This window comes from Galleria mellonella, unplaced genomic scaffold (assembly GCF_026898425.1).
Source record: "Galleria mellonella isolate WM207_F2 unplaced genomic scaffold, CSIRO_AGI_GalMel_v1 utg57, whole genome shotgun sequence".
NCBI lineage: Eukaryota > Metazoa > Arthropoda > Insecta > Lepidoptera > Pyralidae > Galleria > Galleria mellonella.
This window is the reverse complement of record NW_026442119.1, coordinates 10240041-10261842: the sequence shown is the minus strand read 5'-3', so window position 1 is coordinate 10261842 and position 21802 is coordinate 10240041. Positions and strand designations below refer to the sequence as shown.

General features: G+C 32.8%; 1 protein-coding gene and 1 non-coding gene across 5 annotated transcripts in view; both read right to left on the bottom strand.

Moving 5' to 3' along the window:
• Positions 1–1227: 1227 nt before the first annotated feature.
• Positions 1228–21802, bottom strand: part of LOC113509670 (monocarboxylate transporter 13) — a 57873-nt gene continuing 37298 nt past the window's right edge. For 3 of the 4 annotated variants that reach the window (XM_031910717.2, XM_026893061.3, XM_026893063.3), the window contains exons 4-14: positions 18601–18848; positions 18192–18320; positions 15809–15970; positions 14829–15007; positions 13300–13369; positions 10641–10857; positions 9764–9942; positions 9143–9286; positions 8336–8414; positions 7563–7794; positions 1228–7157 (exon numbers count right to left, since the gene is read on the bottom strand). In XM_031910717.2, coding sequence (XP_031766577.1) covers positions 6908–7157; positions 7563–7794; positions 8336–8414; positions 9143–9286; positions 9764–9942; positions 10641–10857; positions 13300–13369; positions 14829–15007; positions 15809–15970; positions 18192–18320; positions 18601–18848 — 1889 coding nt within the window. In that variant the 3' untranslated portion in view covers positions 1228–6907. The remainder of the gene's footprint in view (positions 7158–7562; positions 7795–8335; positions 8415–9142; positions 9287–9763; positions 9943–10640; positions 10858–13299; positions 13370–14828; positions 15008–15808; positions 15971–18191; positions 18321–18600; positions 18849–21802) is intronic. The other variant, XM_031910718.2, reaches the window with a different exon arrangement.
• LOC128201719 (small nucleolar RNA sn2524) lies at positions 10330–10431 on the bottom strand. Its single transcript, XR_008253394.1, has one exon. It is a non-coding gene; the product is annotated as a small nucleolar RNA sn2524 (small nucleolar RNA).

Genomic DNA, 21802 nt, shown 5'->3' with positions numbered 1-21802 from the left:
GATATATATTATACACCTATTAATAATGAGTAAGTACATAAATACAAGAATCTCAAATTAGTTGCCCTTCAATTTAGTTTATCCATCATGTAAGGGGAGGAGTAATGTTAATTTTTTTGATGGATAATAATATAATAATGAACCAGACGGTAACTATGTACTTATTACTTATAAACATTACTCTTTATTATTCTTGATTTCTTGCTTTTATGTAATTAGGTATTAATTTTATTTGTGTACATATTGATAATTTTTAGGCAACTTAGAATGCCATATAAGCTGACGGCCCATCTGATGGAAAATGGTAACCGTCGCCTATAGACATGAACAGTACTGTTACAGCACATAATCATTATAATATGTATCATTCTTTGAAGGGAACAATAATGAGTTTTTATTCATTCATTAATACAATTACATAACATTTTGTTAAAAATGCATCAAGTATTCGCAGTAACAAAAACACGTCTTAGTCCAAGACACTAGATTGTCACGAAAGGTTATCTAGTTTTTTGGAAACCAGATCACCTGCAAAATATACAAAAACTAGCACTACTAAATAGGATTCACGGTAAAGATGACGCTTCGGCAAATAGTCATTGATGCAGAAATTAGAATATAGCAAGGTGACCTAAAACTAATGAGCATGATGGTTAAAAATTATTGTACGGATAAATGACAATAACTCAACATGACAAGAGTAAATGGATTGATATTAATACTAAGACTGTATCTATTGATGCAAATGTTATAGATCGAGACTCCACGACTGTCAGATCTGCGTTATTTTATATGTTTCTCTGCGTATACTCCCAACAAAGATGAGAACAAAGATTTAGGTGAAAACGACAGGTTACTATGAAGTTTGGATCATCATGGCTTTGGCAGATATTCGATAGTTGGTATATAAAATACCAACTTAAATTTATGGGATTTTATTATTTAATTATTTATTTGTATTATGGGCGAAATAGTATATTCTGTTATGTCCATGGTACTGCTCATGTCTATAGGCGACGGTTACCACTTTCCATCAGTGGGCCGTCAGCTTGTTTGCCATTCTATGTTGTATAAAAAAAAAAATCATTCATAGAAAACATATGGTCACGATTTTTGAGAAAAATTCAAACTATCCCCGTGTTCTAAGCCATTTGGTTCTGCTAGGCGAAGCACGATAAACTCCCAAATAAATAACCCTTTTATTTTCTTATATATAAATAAAAACCATTGTGTCATTCATCATCATTTAATGAATCGATTATTTACAAAAGTGAATTTCGGTGGACTTTTCAACAATAAGCTTGCTTGTGCCTACGGCGCAAGCGTTGTGCGCCAGGCTTCATTGTAGAAATCTTAAATCAAACATACAATATATATTGCTCAAGAACTGTTCTCACATTGTCGACCATTCATTACAAAAAACAATAAACAATTTCAGAGTTCTTACATACTTTAACACGTAGATTTACAGGCTTCATCGTCACTTCCTAATCACTATCTGTAACCAAGTAAATTGAGAGTTTGAAGAAAATTGTTATAGAAAATATTAAAATAACTTTTTTTTATAATTACACAAAAATATAATTTTCTTACATTATTATTTCTATAACAATTTATTTACTTGGCACAGTAAGCCACAAGTCTGATTAATCACTAGGTACATTTCTTCTGTACAACTGTGGCCATTTCTTATTCCTAATGAGAATTTGTTAAAAAACTACACCGCTTCAACAAACGCTGATTACAGGTTTGAATACCGCAGAATAGTGATTTAATTTGTATGTTTATATTAAACACTTGTTCAGCCAATTGAATGACAGGTGTGGATTTATTTAGGATTGTGTTCCACAAATAAAATTATTTTGATTTAAAAACTAAATTACTTCTTTTGAAAAAAAAAAAAAACAATGTCCTAAACATCCAAACATGGTCCTAAACCAATCTACGTAAGTATATCCATTGAGTTAAAAAAAAATAATTTCCAAATCGGTTTAAAATTAACGGACGGAATTAAATTGAGAACCTCCACTTTTATGAATTCGGCTGAAAATCTTACAAAAATTTTGTGGGAATAGAGGTTTTCTATAGTATATCATATGTTCAGTGCTTATTGTTCAAATTCCGCTTAGTTTAAGATTACATGGAACGTCCAAGATTTAATTTTTATTTAAAAACATTACAAAGAAAAAAAAAAATGACATACTAAAGAAGGATTTAGGCCCGCTAGAAATTCGTACATTTATTTTTACCAAAATATCAATTTCAAAATAAATATTATAGATTTTGATAAAACCTGTCAAATCACTAAATCATAGCCCATGCTCAATAACATTAAATAACCTGCTCCACTTTCGAAGTCGGCTAAGAATAGTCGACAATGTGCAAACAGTTATTATAAACAACAAAAGTAAACAATACTTTGAGCCAATACTGAATGAAATATATAAGAAACGTACACATAATTATACAAATATTGGATTTATTATGTCAAAACATAAGAGGTATAATCTTTAATATTGTTCAGTCGAAACAATATATACATATGTATTTCAAATTAAAATGTAACAATGATCAAATAGAACCGAATTAGACATTTCATAAATGAAATGTTTGACTCGTTATTTTATATTTAATATAACTACATGTAAACGGTAATACACAATTAAATTGTATATAATCAATTATCATTATATCTTAATTTTCTTTTTAATAATTCTTACAAACAATAACACGTTTGGTTTTCACATAAAGCTATAACAACAGTAACATCCATTCATAACTTTCTGAATATCCTTTAGTACATTATTATAATATTTATTTGTATATACCACTTTACATGAAATCTTAAGAACGTAATCTAAAATTTAATTATAGGCATATTGTTAATTAATACAATAATAAAATACAAATGTTAAAAATTAAATGTTTCAACGATTTTATCACATAATACCGTTCTAGAGCTAATGTTTTCATTTCACATTTCTATACATATCTTAATAATGCTTAAATCTAAATTATGCATTTTATAGACAAAAAAATATCTATTTTAAAAATATATTATGTACCTATACTCTTATATTGGTATATACATTAATAAACTGGCAAGTACATAGCTTATGTTTTCACGACGTTATAAAGAAACATCATGTTTTTGGTATAGAATGATGCACAGAAAATTGACTGCGTTGCATTTACTTATATCTGTTATTTACTTATTAATTAGAGCCGCATATTTACAGATTTAACTTCTTTATAGGCGATGGCACAAAATATAAAGACAGACGTGTCGGTTGGCGTCATTGTCGTTCGCATTTTCACATATAAAATTTATTTTACGCGCATCGAGACAAAAATCTCTAATAAAACAATATTTATCGCTTAAAATTAATGCAAACTGCAATGACTTGTATAATCAGTACATACAGGGTTTCTCACAAGTTCACTACCAGTAAAAGCCAAGCTCAAAAATTGTTATCTAGGAAGATTAAAAAGGCAAACATTCTATATTCACTACCTAAAGGCGATCTACACCTGCGCCCGCGCACGAAGTTTGTGGTTTACGTGTTTAAAACGTAATTGTGGGTACATCCGCAAATGATTACCAAGAGCGTTAAATGACGCGTCCATAACCGTTCAATATGCGATATATACATACGCGTGCATAGATGCGGATCCACCATAAGAAATATATAAATACAAGCAGTATTACCATCAAAACGAGTTCATTGTATCATCCATCGTTCCATTTTTATCCCTTTTTATATCTTAAATTATTCTGACAGTCACTTATGAAAAATGTATATAGATTAGTAACATTTTATAATAGACAATACATATATATAAATCGAACACATTTTTTTTATAGAAATACAGTTCTACAATGTTTATAAGTTACAATATAGAAATCCTTTTGGCGCAAAAACCAATCATAATTGGCTAATGTCATACGAGCCATCACGCATCCGCCAATTGTAGATTCAGTTGTCACCCGGATAATTTTCGTGAGATAGCAATATTATATTCAATTTAAATCTTATATTTAATGCAGCAAGGTCTATATTCAATTGGATTTTAAAATCGATTCAAGTTGAAACTAGTCTATTTCTTTCTGTGCAAATGGCATTTATCAATATAACTTATAAATGCGGGAGAACTATATCTCCTTTAATTTTTTTTTTCATTATATAAACGTATACAATAATTGTATGTTTATAATTATTATTTAGTTCTACACGATTAGGAATTAATATAATATTTAATATTACACGTTCACCTGAGATATTTCACTACATTACACTTTCATTGTTATTTTTTATAACTTAGATACTTCGCTTCTGAATTCCATCTTGCCTCATATGAAGGAAATACGGTAACTTCTAGAAAGTGATTAGAAAGGGAAAAATAGTGACAGTAATACTTATATAAGATGGCGTCAATAATCTGGAAACATTCCTATCTAATTAAATGTTTATTTACACGTGTTCAGTTTTCTTTTCATATATTTACAGATACATTTACTTTGATCACGAGAAATTACTGAGTCATTATTAAAATTGAGTAAAATATAATATTTTTGTCTGTGTGTCAACTTATTGTCAATTACTAAAAATATACAACTGCAATTACAATATGCAATTTCAAATATGGAATTAAAACATCCGACATAATAATTCGTATGATTTTAAGTACTTAGAGCGTATAAGTACTATCATTATTGCTAGCAGTGATTGGATAATTTATTTGTTTAGTGCATTTTCTACATTGAGTATTAATAAAATTGTAGTGACGTTACATTGACATTATATTCACCGTAGCACCACGACAAACTATATGGCACGTTGGAATAAAGAACCTTAGTTATAATTTCATTATTATTTTTTAAAATGCGTAGCGACCTTAATATGCGCTTATTGCTTGCAGTCAATTCCAGGTCCATACACGTAAACTATGGTAACTCCACAACATGAGCTCAACTTGGTCAAGGTTAGAGGAATATTACACCACAAAATATTTGGATTATAATTTGTCTTATAGTCATAAATTAATACATACAAATTATAGATTAAAAACGAAAGTCATTCCTAAATTATAGTTTATTTAAACAAAATGGAGTAGAAAGGGAACCAAATGAATAATTAAATATTTATATATTTAATAATGTTAAATGGCAGTATGGTTTAAAATTACGAGTATAACTGTTAAAATATCGATGTGTTCTTAATACCATTTAGCAAATATTTGTACAATAATGTTAATAAAACAATTATTTTGTTATTACATGATATTAAAATAAATTTTAAATACATTATCAATTTTTTTTTTCATAGCTTTATAATTTGGTACGATTAATATAGGAATGATCTTTTAGATTTCATAGTGTAACATATCCCTAAATGTTTCTCATTGGATCTATTATATACCAGTTACTGTACATTGTTCTTACTTAATATATCACTTATTATTCATTGAACCTAAATGGGAACTAATATATTTCGAGTAACCTTTAGAATAATGCCTTTAATGAGATCGTATAATTAGTTTAATTTATTGACAACTATTTAAAGGTTTAATCGAAATTTACTATTCGAAGATCCTAGGCAAGGGTCAAGTGTTCCAAATAGTTTTCATTTATACAAAAGTTGCAGAGAGAACGAGCTACTACGTTTCGTCGTCTCGTTCTCTCGTGCGGTTTGTAAACGATTCTTGTTCTCTACGTATATAAAAATAAGGGTCATTTTAATCCACTAAAAGAATAACGTTTTTGAAACTATGACACTTGTCTACAGACAATGGTTAACCACGTTAGAAGTTCACATCAAGTCTGTAAATATATACAGACACGTCAAGCTACATCTTAATCCCTAAATTAATAATACATAAACAATACATCCAGGCTTAATGACTAACAAATATATATTTTTTTAATTATCTATACATATAAGTACAATAAAGGAATACTTTTGACTATTCTTATGTCATAACATTTTTTTAATGGAACAGTAACCCTGTCTGCGCTACAAGTGTATGTTAGCAGAGTACTAATGAAGAATGACAGGTGAGGATCAAGTCAGGTTAGTTGATTCATCGTGACGAATTCACCATGGACTAAGTAAGTATAGTGGTATTCAAGTGTAGCTACGTGGAAATTGATCTGATAGTGTCATAGCTATTTGCTAACAGGGGGGGGGGGGAGAGATATAGTTAGTAATGCGGATTACCAGTCCCATTGTAAATTATTATTACCATGACTGTTTTCTTCCTTGCCTTTTAGATCAATCTAGTCCCCTTATACAAGTGGCACACGAATTTATCGATAGATACGATTTCGCGCTCATGAAAAAGAAAAAGAGACTGGTCATTCATCACGCACACACACGCATTCAACCTCACTTTTCATTTACCCTCTCACTCATACTAGTACATTCACGTAGCATATAGATTTTACTAATTCATATATATATTTGTATACTCTTACTTTAACAAATAAAATAAAATAAATGTCCTTGAGTTGGGAGACAAGTTATCCTAGTACCAACACCAGTGTCTCACAAAGATTGTTTTAAATTGTAACCTATGTTGCTGGAAGTTTTATTATGTTATTTTTGTGAGAGAAATAAATTTACTTTCATTTATTCATTCATTTCTGTCTCTTTCTATCTTATGCATATGATAAAGAAAGGTATCTTTTATTAAACTCGTTTGCCATTTGTCTAGCAGAACAATACTCGAAAAACTATATCCGTTTCAGTTATTTAATAACCGTGGATTTTTTCATTCTGATTACATATAGTATGTATGGATTATAAAAATTACATTAGGCTTTCAATAAAGATAAAAGAAATTAAAAAAAAAAAACTTTTGAACCATTTGACTAGGTGTGTAACTTCTAACGTGGTTCGTTTACTCTTTACAGCACGCTCTCCCGCTGCGACAGTTCGGGTGGACTATTGTGGTTGGGGTTGGTGGAACTAGCGGGGCTGGTCGGACTCGGCGGGTCGGACGGGGAAGCCGCGGTGCGAGTAATGGCTGGTGGCCGCGAGGCCAGGTGGGCGCCCATGGTGATCGGAGTGTCGTCCGGATCCTCCTCCTCGCCTTCTTCGAGGTCCTCGTCGATGGGCGTCAGTACATCTAATGGCTGTTGGATCTCCTCTTGTTTTCTGTGAATTCGTAATGTAACTTTTAATATAACCTCTGTAGTGAATAAGTTCCAATTATTTATATACTATTTTATATTTTTTTGAGAGTAGTAAATACAATGATAATGGCGCCTGCGCTATCGATATACGCTGATAAGGTCTGGTACCTTTGAGATATAACTGGTGAAGGACTTAGATCTGATAGCTCATCGTGACGAATTCATTAATAATTAGCCACGATGGTGTCTACGAACAACGAAAACACACACACAGATAAATACACACATACGCAGTAATAGAGTTAGAGAGAGAGAGAGAGAGAGAGAGAGAGAGAGAGAGAGAGAGAGAGAGAGAGAGAGAGAGAGAGAGAGAGAGAGAGAGAGAGAGAGAGAGAGAGAGAGAGAGAGAGAGAGAGAGAATACATACCTGCGGAACAAGGGTGACGCGAAGGAAGTAAGGCTAGCCGCTAAAAAGAAAGCAGCTGCCATGTAAAAGGAGGCGTCATAGTTTTTGGTCGCGTCGTAGACGGCACCAGCTAGCGGTGAGCCGATGATGGCGGCCGCACCACGGAACAAAATCAGCAGACCGAACGCATTCGTCAACTTGTCCAGACCTAGCAGGTCTACGAGAATGATCGAAGTTAGGGAGATGTAACCGGCTGGAACAGAACAAAAATATCTTTATTCAAAAAAATGTTTATTCGATACATGAAAAATCTATAATAAATAATAGGGAAGGTCGTAGAACCTCTAGGCCTCTACTAATAATAATAATCAATCCTTAAATGTTGTCAATTATGTGTGCGACTGCTAACATACGATTGATTGATCAATTGATACTCACACATATACTAATGATAATGGAATTAAACAAAATATTTCTAATCAGCACCTAATTTTTTTTTTGTAAATTCATACAAATTGTACATAGAAAACACTTATACCAATATAAATAAACAGTCATAAATACAAATGTACAAAACGTAAAATATAATCAGAAGCTCAAAGTCTTGTAATGTGTAATCATTTTAGTATGAAAAGAGACACTTTCTTTTTTTGTTTTTTATAAAATTAGTTTAGTATATATACTTAAAGAAGTACTAATCATAGTAAAAATTAAATATCTGGTATCAGTCCAAAAACTCTGATATTAGAGGCCGCTACCCTCACATGAGTAGTAGTAGCAATAATGATACTCACAAATCGCCAGACCAAAGGCAATAGCCACAGCTACGTAACAGGCGTACGACGAACAGAACGGTGTCGCAGCGACTGATATCTGAAATTAAAATAGTATCTTTATTACAATACATTTCTTTTAGATTTATAGCCAGTAGGTTCCCTTTATCGCCGGATAGGTCCCGGCATAGAATGGGCCACCACTTTCTTTCCCGCACGTGTCGTAAGAGACAACCAAACGAACTTATGGTCGAGGAATGGGCAGCAGTGTTCCTCTTTAAAACATCACCAAACGACTAATTGCGGTTGCCAACCCACCTGCCAAGTGTGTCAAGTACTGGTAAAACCCACCAACTATGGTGGAGGCCTATGTCCAGCAGTGGACAGATAATAGCTGAGATGATGATGATGATGATAAAGTTTCCTTTTATAGACACCTTCAAGCTTTAATAAATTGTAACTGTACTTATGTTATAGTATAAAAGCTGAATTTCATACATGTTACTTGGGTTTAGATGTTTTCTCAATACCCAGAGGGTATCAATAGTTCTAACTTCTGGCCAAACAAACATATAGCATAGCGTAAATGCGAGCGCGAGGCAATATCCGAATAGGGGCGATGGATATAGTTATTTGGACCGATAAAATAATTTTATTATGTAGTTATTTGTCAAAGTTCATAGTAGTCTATCATTCATGTTGGAAGCATGTGCTGAGAATCAGCTTTTATAAAATAACAAATGCCTAGCAGTCACAGACTATAAAATTATTTAATTATCTAAAAAATGGATTAAAACTAATGAGGTAATTTTTTTTTTTAATACTAACCGTGGCAACGACGAGGCACAAATTGTTGAGCAAAAGTGAGTCCATCCAGGGGAAATCAGCGACCCAGCCGCACGCGATACGCCCGATGGTGTTCGTTATTCCGATGATGGACAGCAGGAACGACGCCTGCGACGGATCCACACCCTGGAATATACACAACAGAGTTATTATAGATAAAAAAAATGTTACAATATATATTATGCTTTTATATTGATATATTCATGTTATTCATATTGTTACTCGTTAACGTTAATTTTCAAAATTGCTCAAGCGATTTTAATAGAATTTTGTAAATGTTTATTGTTTGCTCTAACTTGAGAAATTGGAGAGTTTTTAATCCAATAAGAAAAATTGTCTTAGTATGTGGTTTTTACATGTACAAAACAACGTCATATTAATAATAGATGAGTACTGTAATAATAGATCATATACAAGTAAGATTTACAAGTCTATCTAGGATTCTAGTTCTGAGTATATTTTCAAATTCTTTTTTGTCGTTGACAAGTAAATAATTGACTCTACTTGACACTAGATGGCGTAAAAAAGTATAGACAAAATTATACGATACACGAACGAAATTGCGAGGACAACTAATAAATAAATACGACTGTCTAGACTTACATTAAGCATGGCAGCGTCGACGATGTACACGAAGGGCACATAAAGGCCAGCCATGCCGAACACGTTGGACACGCCGATGAGCATGAAGGCGGGGTCACGAAGCAGGCTCACGTCCAGCATCGAGCTCAGCGCAGACTTGAACGACGTGGGCAGCGCCAAACACGGGCATAGGTCGTATTCTGCAAGAGTTGATATCATTTAATACGTACTCACATAATATACACATATATCTACATTAACGCGACATTTCTTCACACTTATTTTCAATCGACTTCAAAAAAGGAAGTTCTCAATTCGACCGTATTTTTTTATGTTTATTCGGCACCTCATAACTCTGTCATTTATAAACCGATTAAGAGCATTTTTTATCTGAAAGTATACATTTTCAGATTGATCTCGTAGAAATATTATCAGAATCGATTCAATAGTTTAGTTTTTAGAACAAAGCAATTAGTTTTGTCAAAATTGAATGGGATACAATCTTTACTTATTCCAGAATCATTGCTGACGTCATTTATTCATTTATAATATAAAATATATTCAACAATACTATTATTATCATATTTTTATTATCACATAGAAGGCGCCGAAATTGTAAACGAATTTTTCAATCGACTTTAAAAAAGGAGGACATTCTCGATTGTATTTTTTTGTTTGTTACCTCATAACTTAGTCATTTATAAATCGATTTGGAGTTTTTTACCTGAAAGGATATATAAATCAGGAATGGCAACGCATGGGGGGTATTATGGGTAAAACAGTACACTTTATGTCCATGGTACTGCTCATGTTTATAGGTGATGATTACCACTTTCCATCAGGTGGGTCATGGCTTGCCATTCTAAGTAGCATAAAAAAATTATTATGTGAAACTCACGTTCTTGCCTCTCCAAGTCACCCGTCTGCCTACTCTGAGGGAGGCTGAGCACTGAATTCCTGTAACCCTGCAGCGACTTCTGACTCTGGTACTGAGGCAGATTGAGCACGGAGCCGGAATAGAAGATATCCTTTCGCGACATGGGTCGCACCATGCGCGGGCCTTCCCGACCACCAGCGACTGACAACTTTGAGGTCATCATACTTTCCGTGTCACCCTGCACAATAAATATACTTTTATACAACTTTACTTACGAGTATGGAGGCATAAGACACTATATCATTTAGTTTAGTTGACATATCTCGCTTTTCAAACTAAAACAGCCAAGCAAAGTTGCTTGAAAGTAGAAACGTAAGTTCCTTTTCTTTATACGTAACTATGTAGGTGAAGCGAACTCATTCTCCATTCACCTCTCGTTTCCATATATTAATTTATAATATCCTTCGATCATTGTACACTACATACTCGTACTTCGATTTAGGTTGTGCATTGGATGTCCATTAGTAAGCATTTAATTAAATACATATATCTCATACATACATTAATTACATAACAGAAGTACTCGTTATGTATATACGAAGCTACTACCCATTTACAAACATAAGAAACTAGTAAGATTTTACTTATTTTTACCGATATTCAAAATTCTTTAAATTTTTAAGAAATAGTTTTTTTTTTTAATTCAAAGAAAATGCGTTCTACTCTAGTGACACCATATTATTAGCTCTTAGTAGGTAAATACTATAAGGAATTTATATTTATAAATATTTATTAAGTTATTTCGACATTTGTCGTAAGTATCTACATACATTTATTTTGTATTTATTTTCTGGGCATTGATCGAACGGTCAAAACCAAGTATTGTTTTTTATTTTAAAATTTCAAAATAAGAATCGCTTTGCATTGCAATATGCAAGTAAACTTCGTTTACAAAGAAAAATGTAAGTAAAATAGGATCAATGACCGAATGTAGTTAGCCCAATGAATATATGTATGTATTTAAAAGCAAACTCCTTTGTTTAACACACTTTTAGCGTATAATTAATTTATTGAGGGAAAGCGAAGTGGCGTACTGGTTCATTACCCCGAAAGTCAAGATTTAGGACGTGAATTCGATTCAAGACGTCTCCTAAAAAATTCATTTCAATGTTTAATTTCGAGTCGTTATTATATTATTAGACTTACAAACAAGTCGATAATGCTTCTCAGATTAGAATTTTGAGTACATTCCTTACTAATAATACCAATAGGTAAAAAAAATTATATGTATAATTTCACCTACGTCATCAAAGTGATGACAAAATAATGATAACAAGTCCATATAATCACAAAATTTACTTGATCCTCAATTGAAGCTATGCTGTTCGAGCAATCAGACAACTGATGAAGGCATCACCCAGAACATTCAAAGCAGATACAATTTAGAAAAGTTTCATTATTAAATTGTTCGCACTGTGAATCGAATCCGAGACTTAGGCAATCTTTTTAATAAACACTTTCACAAACTCCTTATTGCATGCGATCAGGATCAAATAGTCTGGAATATCGCCAAATAATTCATTGTACGAGTTGGCGGGAAGCCGCGACAAAAGTTCAAGGTTCACCTCCTTTTGTATGGGCATTCCTAATTCGCCCATATTAACATATCTGGCAACCATTTGTCTGATGTTGTTGACCTTAATATATCGAGGTTAATGTGTTGCAAAGTAGGTCTTATTGTGCCATCCTTTAATGGTTCTTGTAATCAAATATTTAGACAGCATGAGTTTTTAATCATAAAGTTCATGCCTTTATGATTGAACTTCATGAATAAACGCTCGGGCGTTATGGTAACATTTGACAGAACAAATATTTTATCTAAAACAATAAAGCTGAATAACCAGACCTAAATATTATGATAATTTTTCAATCACATGTTCGAAATATAACATATACATACGCGATAATCAAATTGTTAACATGTGTAACAACATAATATTAAAACTTCTAAAAAATAAAACTGCCTTGTGGTCTCTGCATAGAATGGGCCATCCCTTCCTGTCCCGTGGGTGTCGTAAGAGGCGACTAAGGAAACATATTGGTCGAGAGATAGGCAGCAGCGTCCCTCTTAAAACATCTTCTCTGACTGCGGTTGCCAACCCAACTAGCAAGCGTGGCAACTATTGGCAAAACTCCCCTTATGGTGGAAGCCTATGTCCAACAGTGGACAGTTAATGGTTAATATAATAATAAAACTTGGTATAAACTCTAAACGTACTGTGCATCAATAATGCAAATTAATATTTGGTGAAAACGCGATGTTAGGATTTTTGTTATTAATCGATTTCCGTTCCGCGATATCTAAAAGTATCTTTTTTCATCAAACGGTTAGACCTCGTACTCATTTAATTATATTTATAGAATATATCGCAGTTGATAAAAATAGGATTTAAAAGATCCACCAAAACAAAACTTAATATTTGACTATTATTACCGTATTTTATAAATTTGCTAGGTGGATTTATATATATCTTTATTACATATAACCTCAAGTGGATGTTTAACGCAAAAATAGTTTTCTGCTTAGTTTTATAGATTGGTAATCCAACTCTGCCTTAAGAAACCTTATGAAATTATTCTTATTAAATAAATATAGATAGTTAATAAAATGTATACTCACATCAGGGGCACGATAACTACTCATGGAAGTTTTGGACGTGGCTCTAATTGCAGCCAGGGACGGTTTGAATCTGTAATACATTTTATTGCATATTAAAAACTTTAATAGAATCCTTACTAATATTATAAATATTAAAGTGTGTTTGTTTATTCATTTTATCATGGCAACTTAGAATCTTGACAAATAATCTTTGAAATATGGCAACATTTATATACATGACTACTATCACGGAAATGAGACTGTTATTAATGGAGATTAACAGGCCCTTAGTTTCCATGCACCCTATCAAGTTGACCTTCACATGGTCCCCTTAGAAACCATGATGGTTAATTCATGACGAATTCCGTTATGATGAGTCAACAGTTATTTCTTCATTCTCAACTATCATTCTTAGCTGGTACACCGATCATATTTCTTCTTTTTTTTTTCATTTCATAAAATTAATACTTTTAAGATCGGTTATTCAATAACCGAAAAATAAAACAGATTATAAATATTTTCTCTTAGATTAAATGAGCCTTAATAACGGGTGAACTTTTTGCCAGCTAATTGTCAAATTAGCCGACTAATTTTTTTTTATCAGTGTTCTATATATTTACGCATTACAAAAAATATGCAGATATTACAAGACAAAATAAATATAGAAGTTATAAAGGAATCGCTAGTATCTATTTAGCACGCAAAATTGTATGAAAAAGTTGACCAGTTTTTCTTAAAACATTTCTATGGGGACACTCTATCTATATAATCTAAGTATTTTCGACATTAAGTAAATGTACACATATATTGATTACAATAATATGTGTAGTATGTAATCACAATAGAAGGACCGAAACATGATAAATAAGTGTTTTGACAAAAACACAACTAAAGTAATAAGGATTATAATCTATCATTAAATCACCCATTCAAAATAACTATTTGACCGGGTTGAGCGTATAAAACAGACACGAGGGCACGACTCGTTAATATTAAAGGACTATACAAAATAGTGGTGGACAGACATTAACATGGTTGTACAGCTATCGTATTAAAAAAAACACCACAATAAAACGAGTGCCCACTAGAGGTAAGGCATAAATATCAGAACAGACAAACACAATAGGTTACAAAAATTAACAACTCGGAATTGTTCCTTTGAAACCGTAATACCTGTTTCTATTACCTTAAAACTCCAGTTTAACAATGGAACAGGTTCTTCTCTTATCTAGCATATGAAGTTAACCTGTGTTAAAAGAGATAGCAACTATTTTCTACCTGTTCTATACCTGTTAGATAGAACTTGCTCTTCTTGTATCTAGCATATGGAGTTATAGAGATAGCACGTGGTTTCTATTGTAGAACAGTATTCTATGTAGAAACGCTGTTTTGATATAACATTATGTTATTTTGGCACAAGCCAATGGAACTGTTCTCTTACTGGAACAGCTTCCTTATTTTGCCTGTTACATACCACCTCCAGTACCCACCACCATACCCTTGGTCCCGCTACCTCCACCGTCAATCTTAACTAAGGGTGACTTATCTACCTATCATTGGCTGACCTATCTCCTGTGCTCTGCTTGCGCTGACGGTCGAAGAATGGCACGGATCCATTCTTGGGTAGACCAGGCGCCTGAGAGCTGAACGCTGGCGAGGACACGTTGCGAGACATCTGCGTTCCACCAACACCAACGCCGGGACCTGCAGGGGCTGTGCCGTTCTCGTTCTACAAATTACATCATGATTATGTTATACTAGCTTTGCACGTGACTTTGTACACATGGATTTTAAAAGCAGGAAAACCAATTAAATAAATAGATGAATTCTGATGGCGTATCAGAATAAAACATACCAGATTTTAAGTACAATATTTACGAAAACAATAAAAATTGCATTAAATTTGGTAGAGTAGATTTTACGTGATGAATTTGATTGTAAATTAAGCCCCATTCACTAATGCGGATACAAAATATGTTCCCTGAGGAATCTAAAATAGATGAAAGAAAACTGTAACCCTACATTTAGAAATCACTACATTATTAACAAGGAAGTAAAAAATAAAGTTTTGTTTTTTTTTAATCTGTACTTAATAGTGTAAAACGAATAGATGAAACTTTTTTATATACACTTTGTTTTTATTTTTAAAACTCATCGTCCATTACTTTTTAGTTGGGTTTAAATAGAGTAATTTATTTAACTTTAACTATATCTATTTTGTAACCTATATACGTAATTCACACAAACACATTAAATATTGTGTTGTGATATTAAAATTAAATGGGGTGATAACGAGAACCATATTGCTGTGATAACATTACATCAAGTAGGTATGGAGCAAAATGCAATTTTTTACTGTGCATCCGGCTTGATACTGTCGCATGTTTGTGTATCAAGTTATTCATAAATACCAACGAATAGCTTTTTATTGTCATATTACTGTCTATATCTTTGTTGTACAGACATGCTTAGTAACTACATTACTCGATTACATCTCCATTCTGAGCTACTTTTTATTCACTATAGATACCTTCTTCTTGTTGTTTCCGTTGTCGTCAGCCACTCGCACCTCCGTGATGGTGGGCAGTGTAGGGACAGTGGGCACACCGGTCATGTTGGGCAGTGTTGGGACACGCGCCAGCGCCTCCAGGTTCAGTGAAGAGTGAACACCAGGATCCACATTTAGCGGCGCCTGCGATCATAACACGAATATTTTAAAAATTGTATACAACTTGAAACAATAACCAAGTGGATTGATACTGTGAAAAACAATGTTGCCTATAGACAAGAAAAGCTCAATTAGCTTCATAAATGTTCTGGGATACCTATGGTATCAAAAGTAAAAGTAATGTTAGACATAGACACCTATATAAATATACATTGTAAATAAACTGGCTTTAAAAAAAAAAGTAATTCAATTGAGTTTCTTGCCAGTTCTTCTCAATTGGATCTATATACCGAACTGGACGGTAGGGTAAATATAAAATTATAATGTAAAAATTTGACGTTCATAAGCGGCTAAAATGTCCTACATGAATAAATGATTTTTGAATTTGAATTTGAATTTGAAGTATACATGTGGCCGTGTGGTCCCGCCATAGAATAGGTCATCCCTTCCTCTAAGTTGCAAGAGGTGATTACGGGAGGGCAGCAGCTCACCCCTTAAAACATCTATAAAATCTAACTGCGGTTGCCAATTCGTCTGTCAAGCGTGGCGACTACTGGCAAAATCCCCCCAAGTTTATGTTCAGCAATGGACAGTTAAAGGAAAATAATATGATGATGATGATGATGATACATGTAGACGACTTCTACACAGTCACTAAGAACTTCTTTTTAAATATAGAAAGAGAAAGGAAATAATAGGGAGGTAATAAGATTCTAAGAGGATTTTATACACACAGTAACCAGTATTTTTTTTTTGATAGGTGAAAATGGAATGGTAACACCGCCTGCGCTAACGGAATACGCTGGCGGAGCACCAGTGAAGAATGATGAATTCATCAGGAATTAACCATGATAGTTTCCAGGTAGAACCGCGAGGAGGTCGACCTGGTTGGATATATTGCTAGCAATGGGATTCTCAGTCTCCATTACTAACAATCCCTTTCCCCCTAGTAACCAGTATTTGCATACATAAAAATTTGCAGTCCAAGATCCAAGTCCATGAGTGGTGGAAAATTAGCACTGGTATTCCGCCACAAAGCTCAGTGCTGACCCAAACATTATTACTATACACATAAATGATTATCACGTTCATTGTTATGCGGAATGACTGTACTGGCGACGCTTACTATAAACCGTGCCAACATTCTTCGTTCAATTATGAGGTTCGATTGCCATAAACTGATTTTTTTGAAAGTGAAGCTTCGAATATTGAAAAAAACTATTATATTGTTTAGCAAAACTGTTCGGATTACCTGTTCATTGTTGGATAAAATTTTGTTGTAAATATACATATATGTTGTTTTCATACACTTCCCGCTACTTCAAATTGGCAAAACAAATTGATTTTCCGCATTCTTGGTTAGCTAATAGTTATCTGGATATTGACCTTGCTAGGATATCTCACCAAATTATAAATACGTAGAGAATAACAGTGCAGTAATAATATCTGTTCCATTAATTTTAACGCTCCAATATTCAAATGTTATTATTTTTTAAGCTTATAACTAGAAGACTGTTTGTTACATTACATGTTCCTATGACCGTTACGATTACGTCATTCAAAAAATAATTGTAATAAATGTTTTACTTGAACTATATGATGCGGTCACTCGGATATTATGATGACTCGTCATATTATTTATTATGGACAAAGTCGTCTCCATGGGCTACTAACCCGGCTACGATATTTAATTATTAATGCTAACAATAAATAACAATAGCCATCTTTACATTGCAGTATTTTAATTGAAAAGTATGTTATAATAGTGAAACTCTTAAATAAAAAAATAAAAAAAAAAACTGATTGAAGTGGCCAATGCGCGAGAAATATCTCTGGCAGTGGCGACAAGTCTATGTGGTATACCACATTAATATTAAAGATTATATACGTCCGGTATTCTTACGATATCGTAAGAATACTGGAATTATACAATAATATAAGATACACATTGGTATATCTGGTTTGTGTTGGCTAGAGAAAGAAAATCCGATAACCATAAGCCTCCATAAAAGCTTGGAAATCATCGTGTTAATTTTCTGTAAAATGTATCAAATTAATTTTAACCTAACCTGCCTCATTGGGTGTCCAGCCAGCATAAGCCAATAATAGTGCAGATGGAATTACCATTTCTTTTATCCATTAAAATAGGTTATGATGATGAATAGCTTACAATCAGTAGAGTAGTATGTTTGGGTATCGCTTTTGTGTTAAAAAAAATTAATAATGCCGCAATGACGACAATTACCTTCAGTCTTTTCTCCATGCTACCGTCGGGTAGTTGTACCACAAAGTAGGAACCGCCGATTGAACCCCGTTCCATTTGCAGTCTTTTCTCTTCAGCCATACGCTGCAGTAAAGGTTTTTCACCAGAGGACTGAAAAGAAAAAAATACAAATAATTCTAAAATTTGCTATTATTGAAAACTCAACAGAAAGAGACGGTATAACGAAACGGGATAATCAATATAAGGAAAAAGAACTCGAATTCATAAAAGTAATCCAGTGAAATCAAACAGAAATCTTAAATAATATTATAAATTGTTTTTGAAAATTGAGAGATTGAATTCCGATGTTATCTCATTTCGGTAAGCTTCAGTAATAGGTACCTATATCAAATTTCAAATTATTTTTGTTCGAAATAAAATCCAATCTTACCTTTGGATAAACCAAAGGCCTCATCAGCGCGCCGAATACGGCGCAGTTCAATATCAGGCCAGCCAAAAGCAAATTCGCATTCTGCCATGACCCGAACTCGTTGAGCAATAGTGAAGCAAGTGGTGCGAAGCTGAAGGTGCCCACTCCGGATCCGCATACAGCGATACCAGTAGCCAGGGACCGCCGCGTTTCGAAGTAGTACCCCACAGCCACCACCGAAGGCAGGTAGATCATACCGAACCCTATACCTGAAATATTCGACTTAATTGAGTAAACTCGGGTTGGTTGGCCCTTATCGACAATGAATGAATTTAGAAGGTCAAACACCCCGTTCAATGCTCTTATTTAAAAATAAAAGTAAAGAGTGTTGTCGTTGACCAAAAGCCATATTATTCTATTTTCAAACATTATTCTAATTACGGTTGCATATAATATTTTTATATTAATAGTTATTTTGACAAAAGCGCAATAAAAAGCACAAATAAAATAGATACATTGAAATGGCTTGATTTTAATGTAGATAGATAAGATAAAATCAGCTACATATTTGTTAGGAAAATTACTAGGAATGCAAATTATAGTTCTTCATAATACATCACAGATAGTAAAATTCATATAGTATCATATAAATTTCATACACAATTTAAAAAAGAAATCTCTGTGTTGACCTTGACATGAAATAAGATTTTTTATCGTGATAAAAATTTCTTAAAAATAACAGACAGCAACCTGACCAATACAGTAGATACAATTAATTTAATACATGATAGTAGTTATTACTGATTTCCCCGATATTGCTCGAATTTAGAAGACATGATCCTGAGGGAGATTACAAACATTCTTGCTAAGTGGATGTGTTAATAAGTCACATAATGAATAATCGTGCAAACCGGGCAAACAAAAAACCGAGCAACGTCTGCCAGATTTTTTCACAATTTTGGGCTAATGAAATGGGCGACGAAAATGAGTATACTAAATAATATCAATTAAGTTGAAAAAGTAAGGTGAACGGAAGGCGTTTCTCTTTTTTTTTTTGTATGCATAGTGGTAACAATTTAAAACGTATCAAGTGAAGAACGACACAAGCTTGTGATTGGATAAAAGTAAACGAAATCGTATCGATTTAGAAAAAAATTAGATATTTGGTTAAAAATAAAAAACGCATCTGGTAACACCGTGCACAAATTTTCAGACTGTCGCCAGCAGTTATCTCTGCATTGCTTAATCTAGCCAATTAATTAAAACAAGATTATAAATATATAACATAGCTAAATAAACTCTGTCCGACTACATTGAACTAAGTGTAATAGGTTAGGTATTTTGATGTTACTTATACACAAGAAAATAAAATGCTAACATTTTTCAACAAAAGCTTTAAATTTTATAAAAAGCAAAACTACGAATAATCTTTTAATAGGATCTGTAATCTTGCGCTACAAGTCTGGTTAGGATACATTTTCTTTTGTAATCTACGAATAAGGGATTTTAACATAATTGGTATTCTAGGCAAATCAATATTGGACTTTTATTTTAATTTACAATTTTATTGTGAAAAATACCAGTCACTGACTTCTGTTCTTTATTTAAATTATAATAATCACAATGAAAAATACTCGGAACTCGATATAGCGTGACTCAGTGTATATTGCCGCCCCACAAATCGGCATATGAAACGGCACAAAGGAACACATGGGCCGGTGAAGAGGTCGACGGCATTGTGCGTCACTATCCGGTACATATTCCAATTTTCTCGTCAAATAATATTTAATCATCAATTTACATACAATCTACATAATAATTGTTTAGACCATATTTAAGTAATGCGTTAGTCATATGATAACAGAAATGTGTTGTTAGATATGTTTTACAAAATGTTATGCCAGGCTCATTGAAGAGAATAAGTTGAGATTATGTTCCACAAAAAAAAAAACTATTTATTTCGTAACAATATCGCTTATTGTGATTTAAAACTATACCACTGGTTTCTAAATCATGGAATTATAAGATAAACATAAATAAATATAACCGAATTAAAAACCTCCTATTTTTTCGAAGTTAGTTGAAAACAAATGTAAACATTATTTACATCTATCCACAGATTTAGAAAAAAAATATTCTCGCGACTATAATTTCTCAGAGCGTGATGAAAACTGTAGTTCCTTTAGCGTACGTGTACCGTATAACTTATTTCTAACTATATTCAAGATGTCAGGATAGTAAATATAGAAACGAAACAATATTTTACCAGTGCAAAAAATGGAAAACTCGAAATCCAGGAATACAGGAACAAACAACAGGTGATCAAGGTAACAAAAAAAAAAAAAGATAAATCTCGAAATCCGGGATAAATAGAATACACTTCGTTTAACAATGAATTGAACAATCACATTTTTGATTGACCTACATTCTCCATTGGTCCGAATGATAACCACGGGAATGTAACATGACCTACATTCGAGCAGCTTTATTTATCCTGTGATTCGAGACTGTACCGCTATTCAAATTAATCATTCCATAATAAACTATTATTGTTTTATTCTGAAACCAAAATATAATAAATTCATTTATTACTCTTACTCTTTATGTTTATAAATATACATATAACACGAGTACATTTTGCTCTGCAAAAAAAAAGGCAACTTCTGTATAGTAACAAAACATACCGATGAACGACGACGTTGTGTAAAAACACTAGATTGAAAATATTTGGAATTCGAAACAGTCTCTATAAGTAAATTTTGTATTGCAACTAGCAACTTTTTGCTCCGCAAAGAAAAAAAAGACTGTTTTAATTAAGGTCAACCGAGGCAAGTGTGACGCAAATTTATTGGTACAATAGTTTTCCTTCAAATAATTCTACTCTGTATTGATAAAATACAAAGACTTTTGTTTTGAAACGTTTATTATTTTATGATAATTTGTTTAATCAAGCAAATTAACACATATATCTTTCTATTAAGTGAGAAAATATTACAAAACCTATGAGAGTCGAGGACTGTCACACTTGCCCCGAACCTGAGGTAAGTGTAACACTTACTATTTTCTTCGCAGTTTACTCCAGTATTTGTGTTATCTGTCAAAATTTCTGTAAAATTTACTCATGTCAACATATTTTATGATCTGCTGCAGTGATATTAATTTCTATTTTTACGAAATAACGGATTTTTTATCCAAATGACGATAGTGTAACAGGAGTCTTACA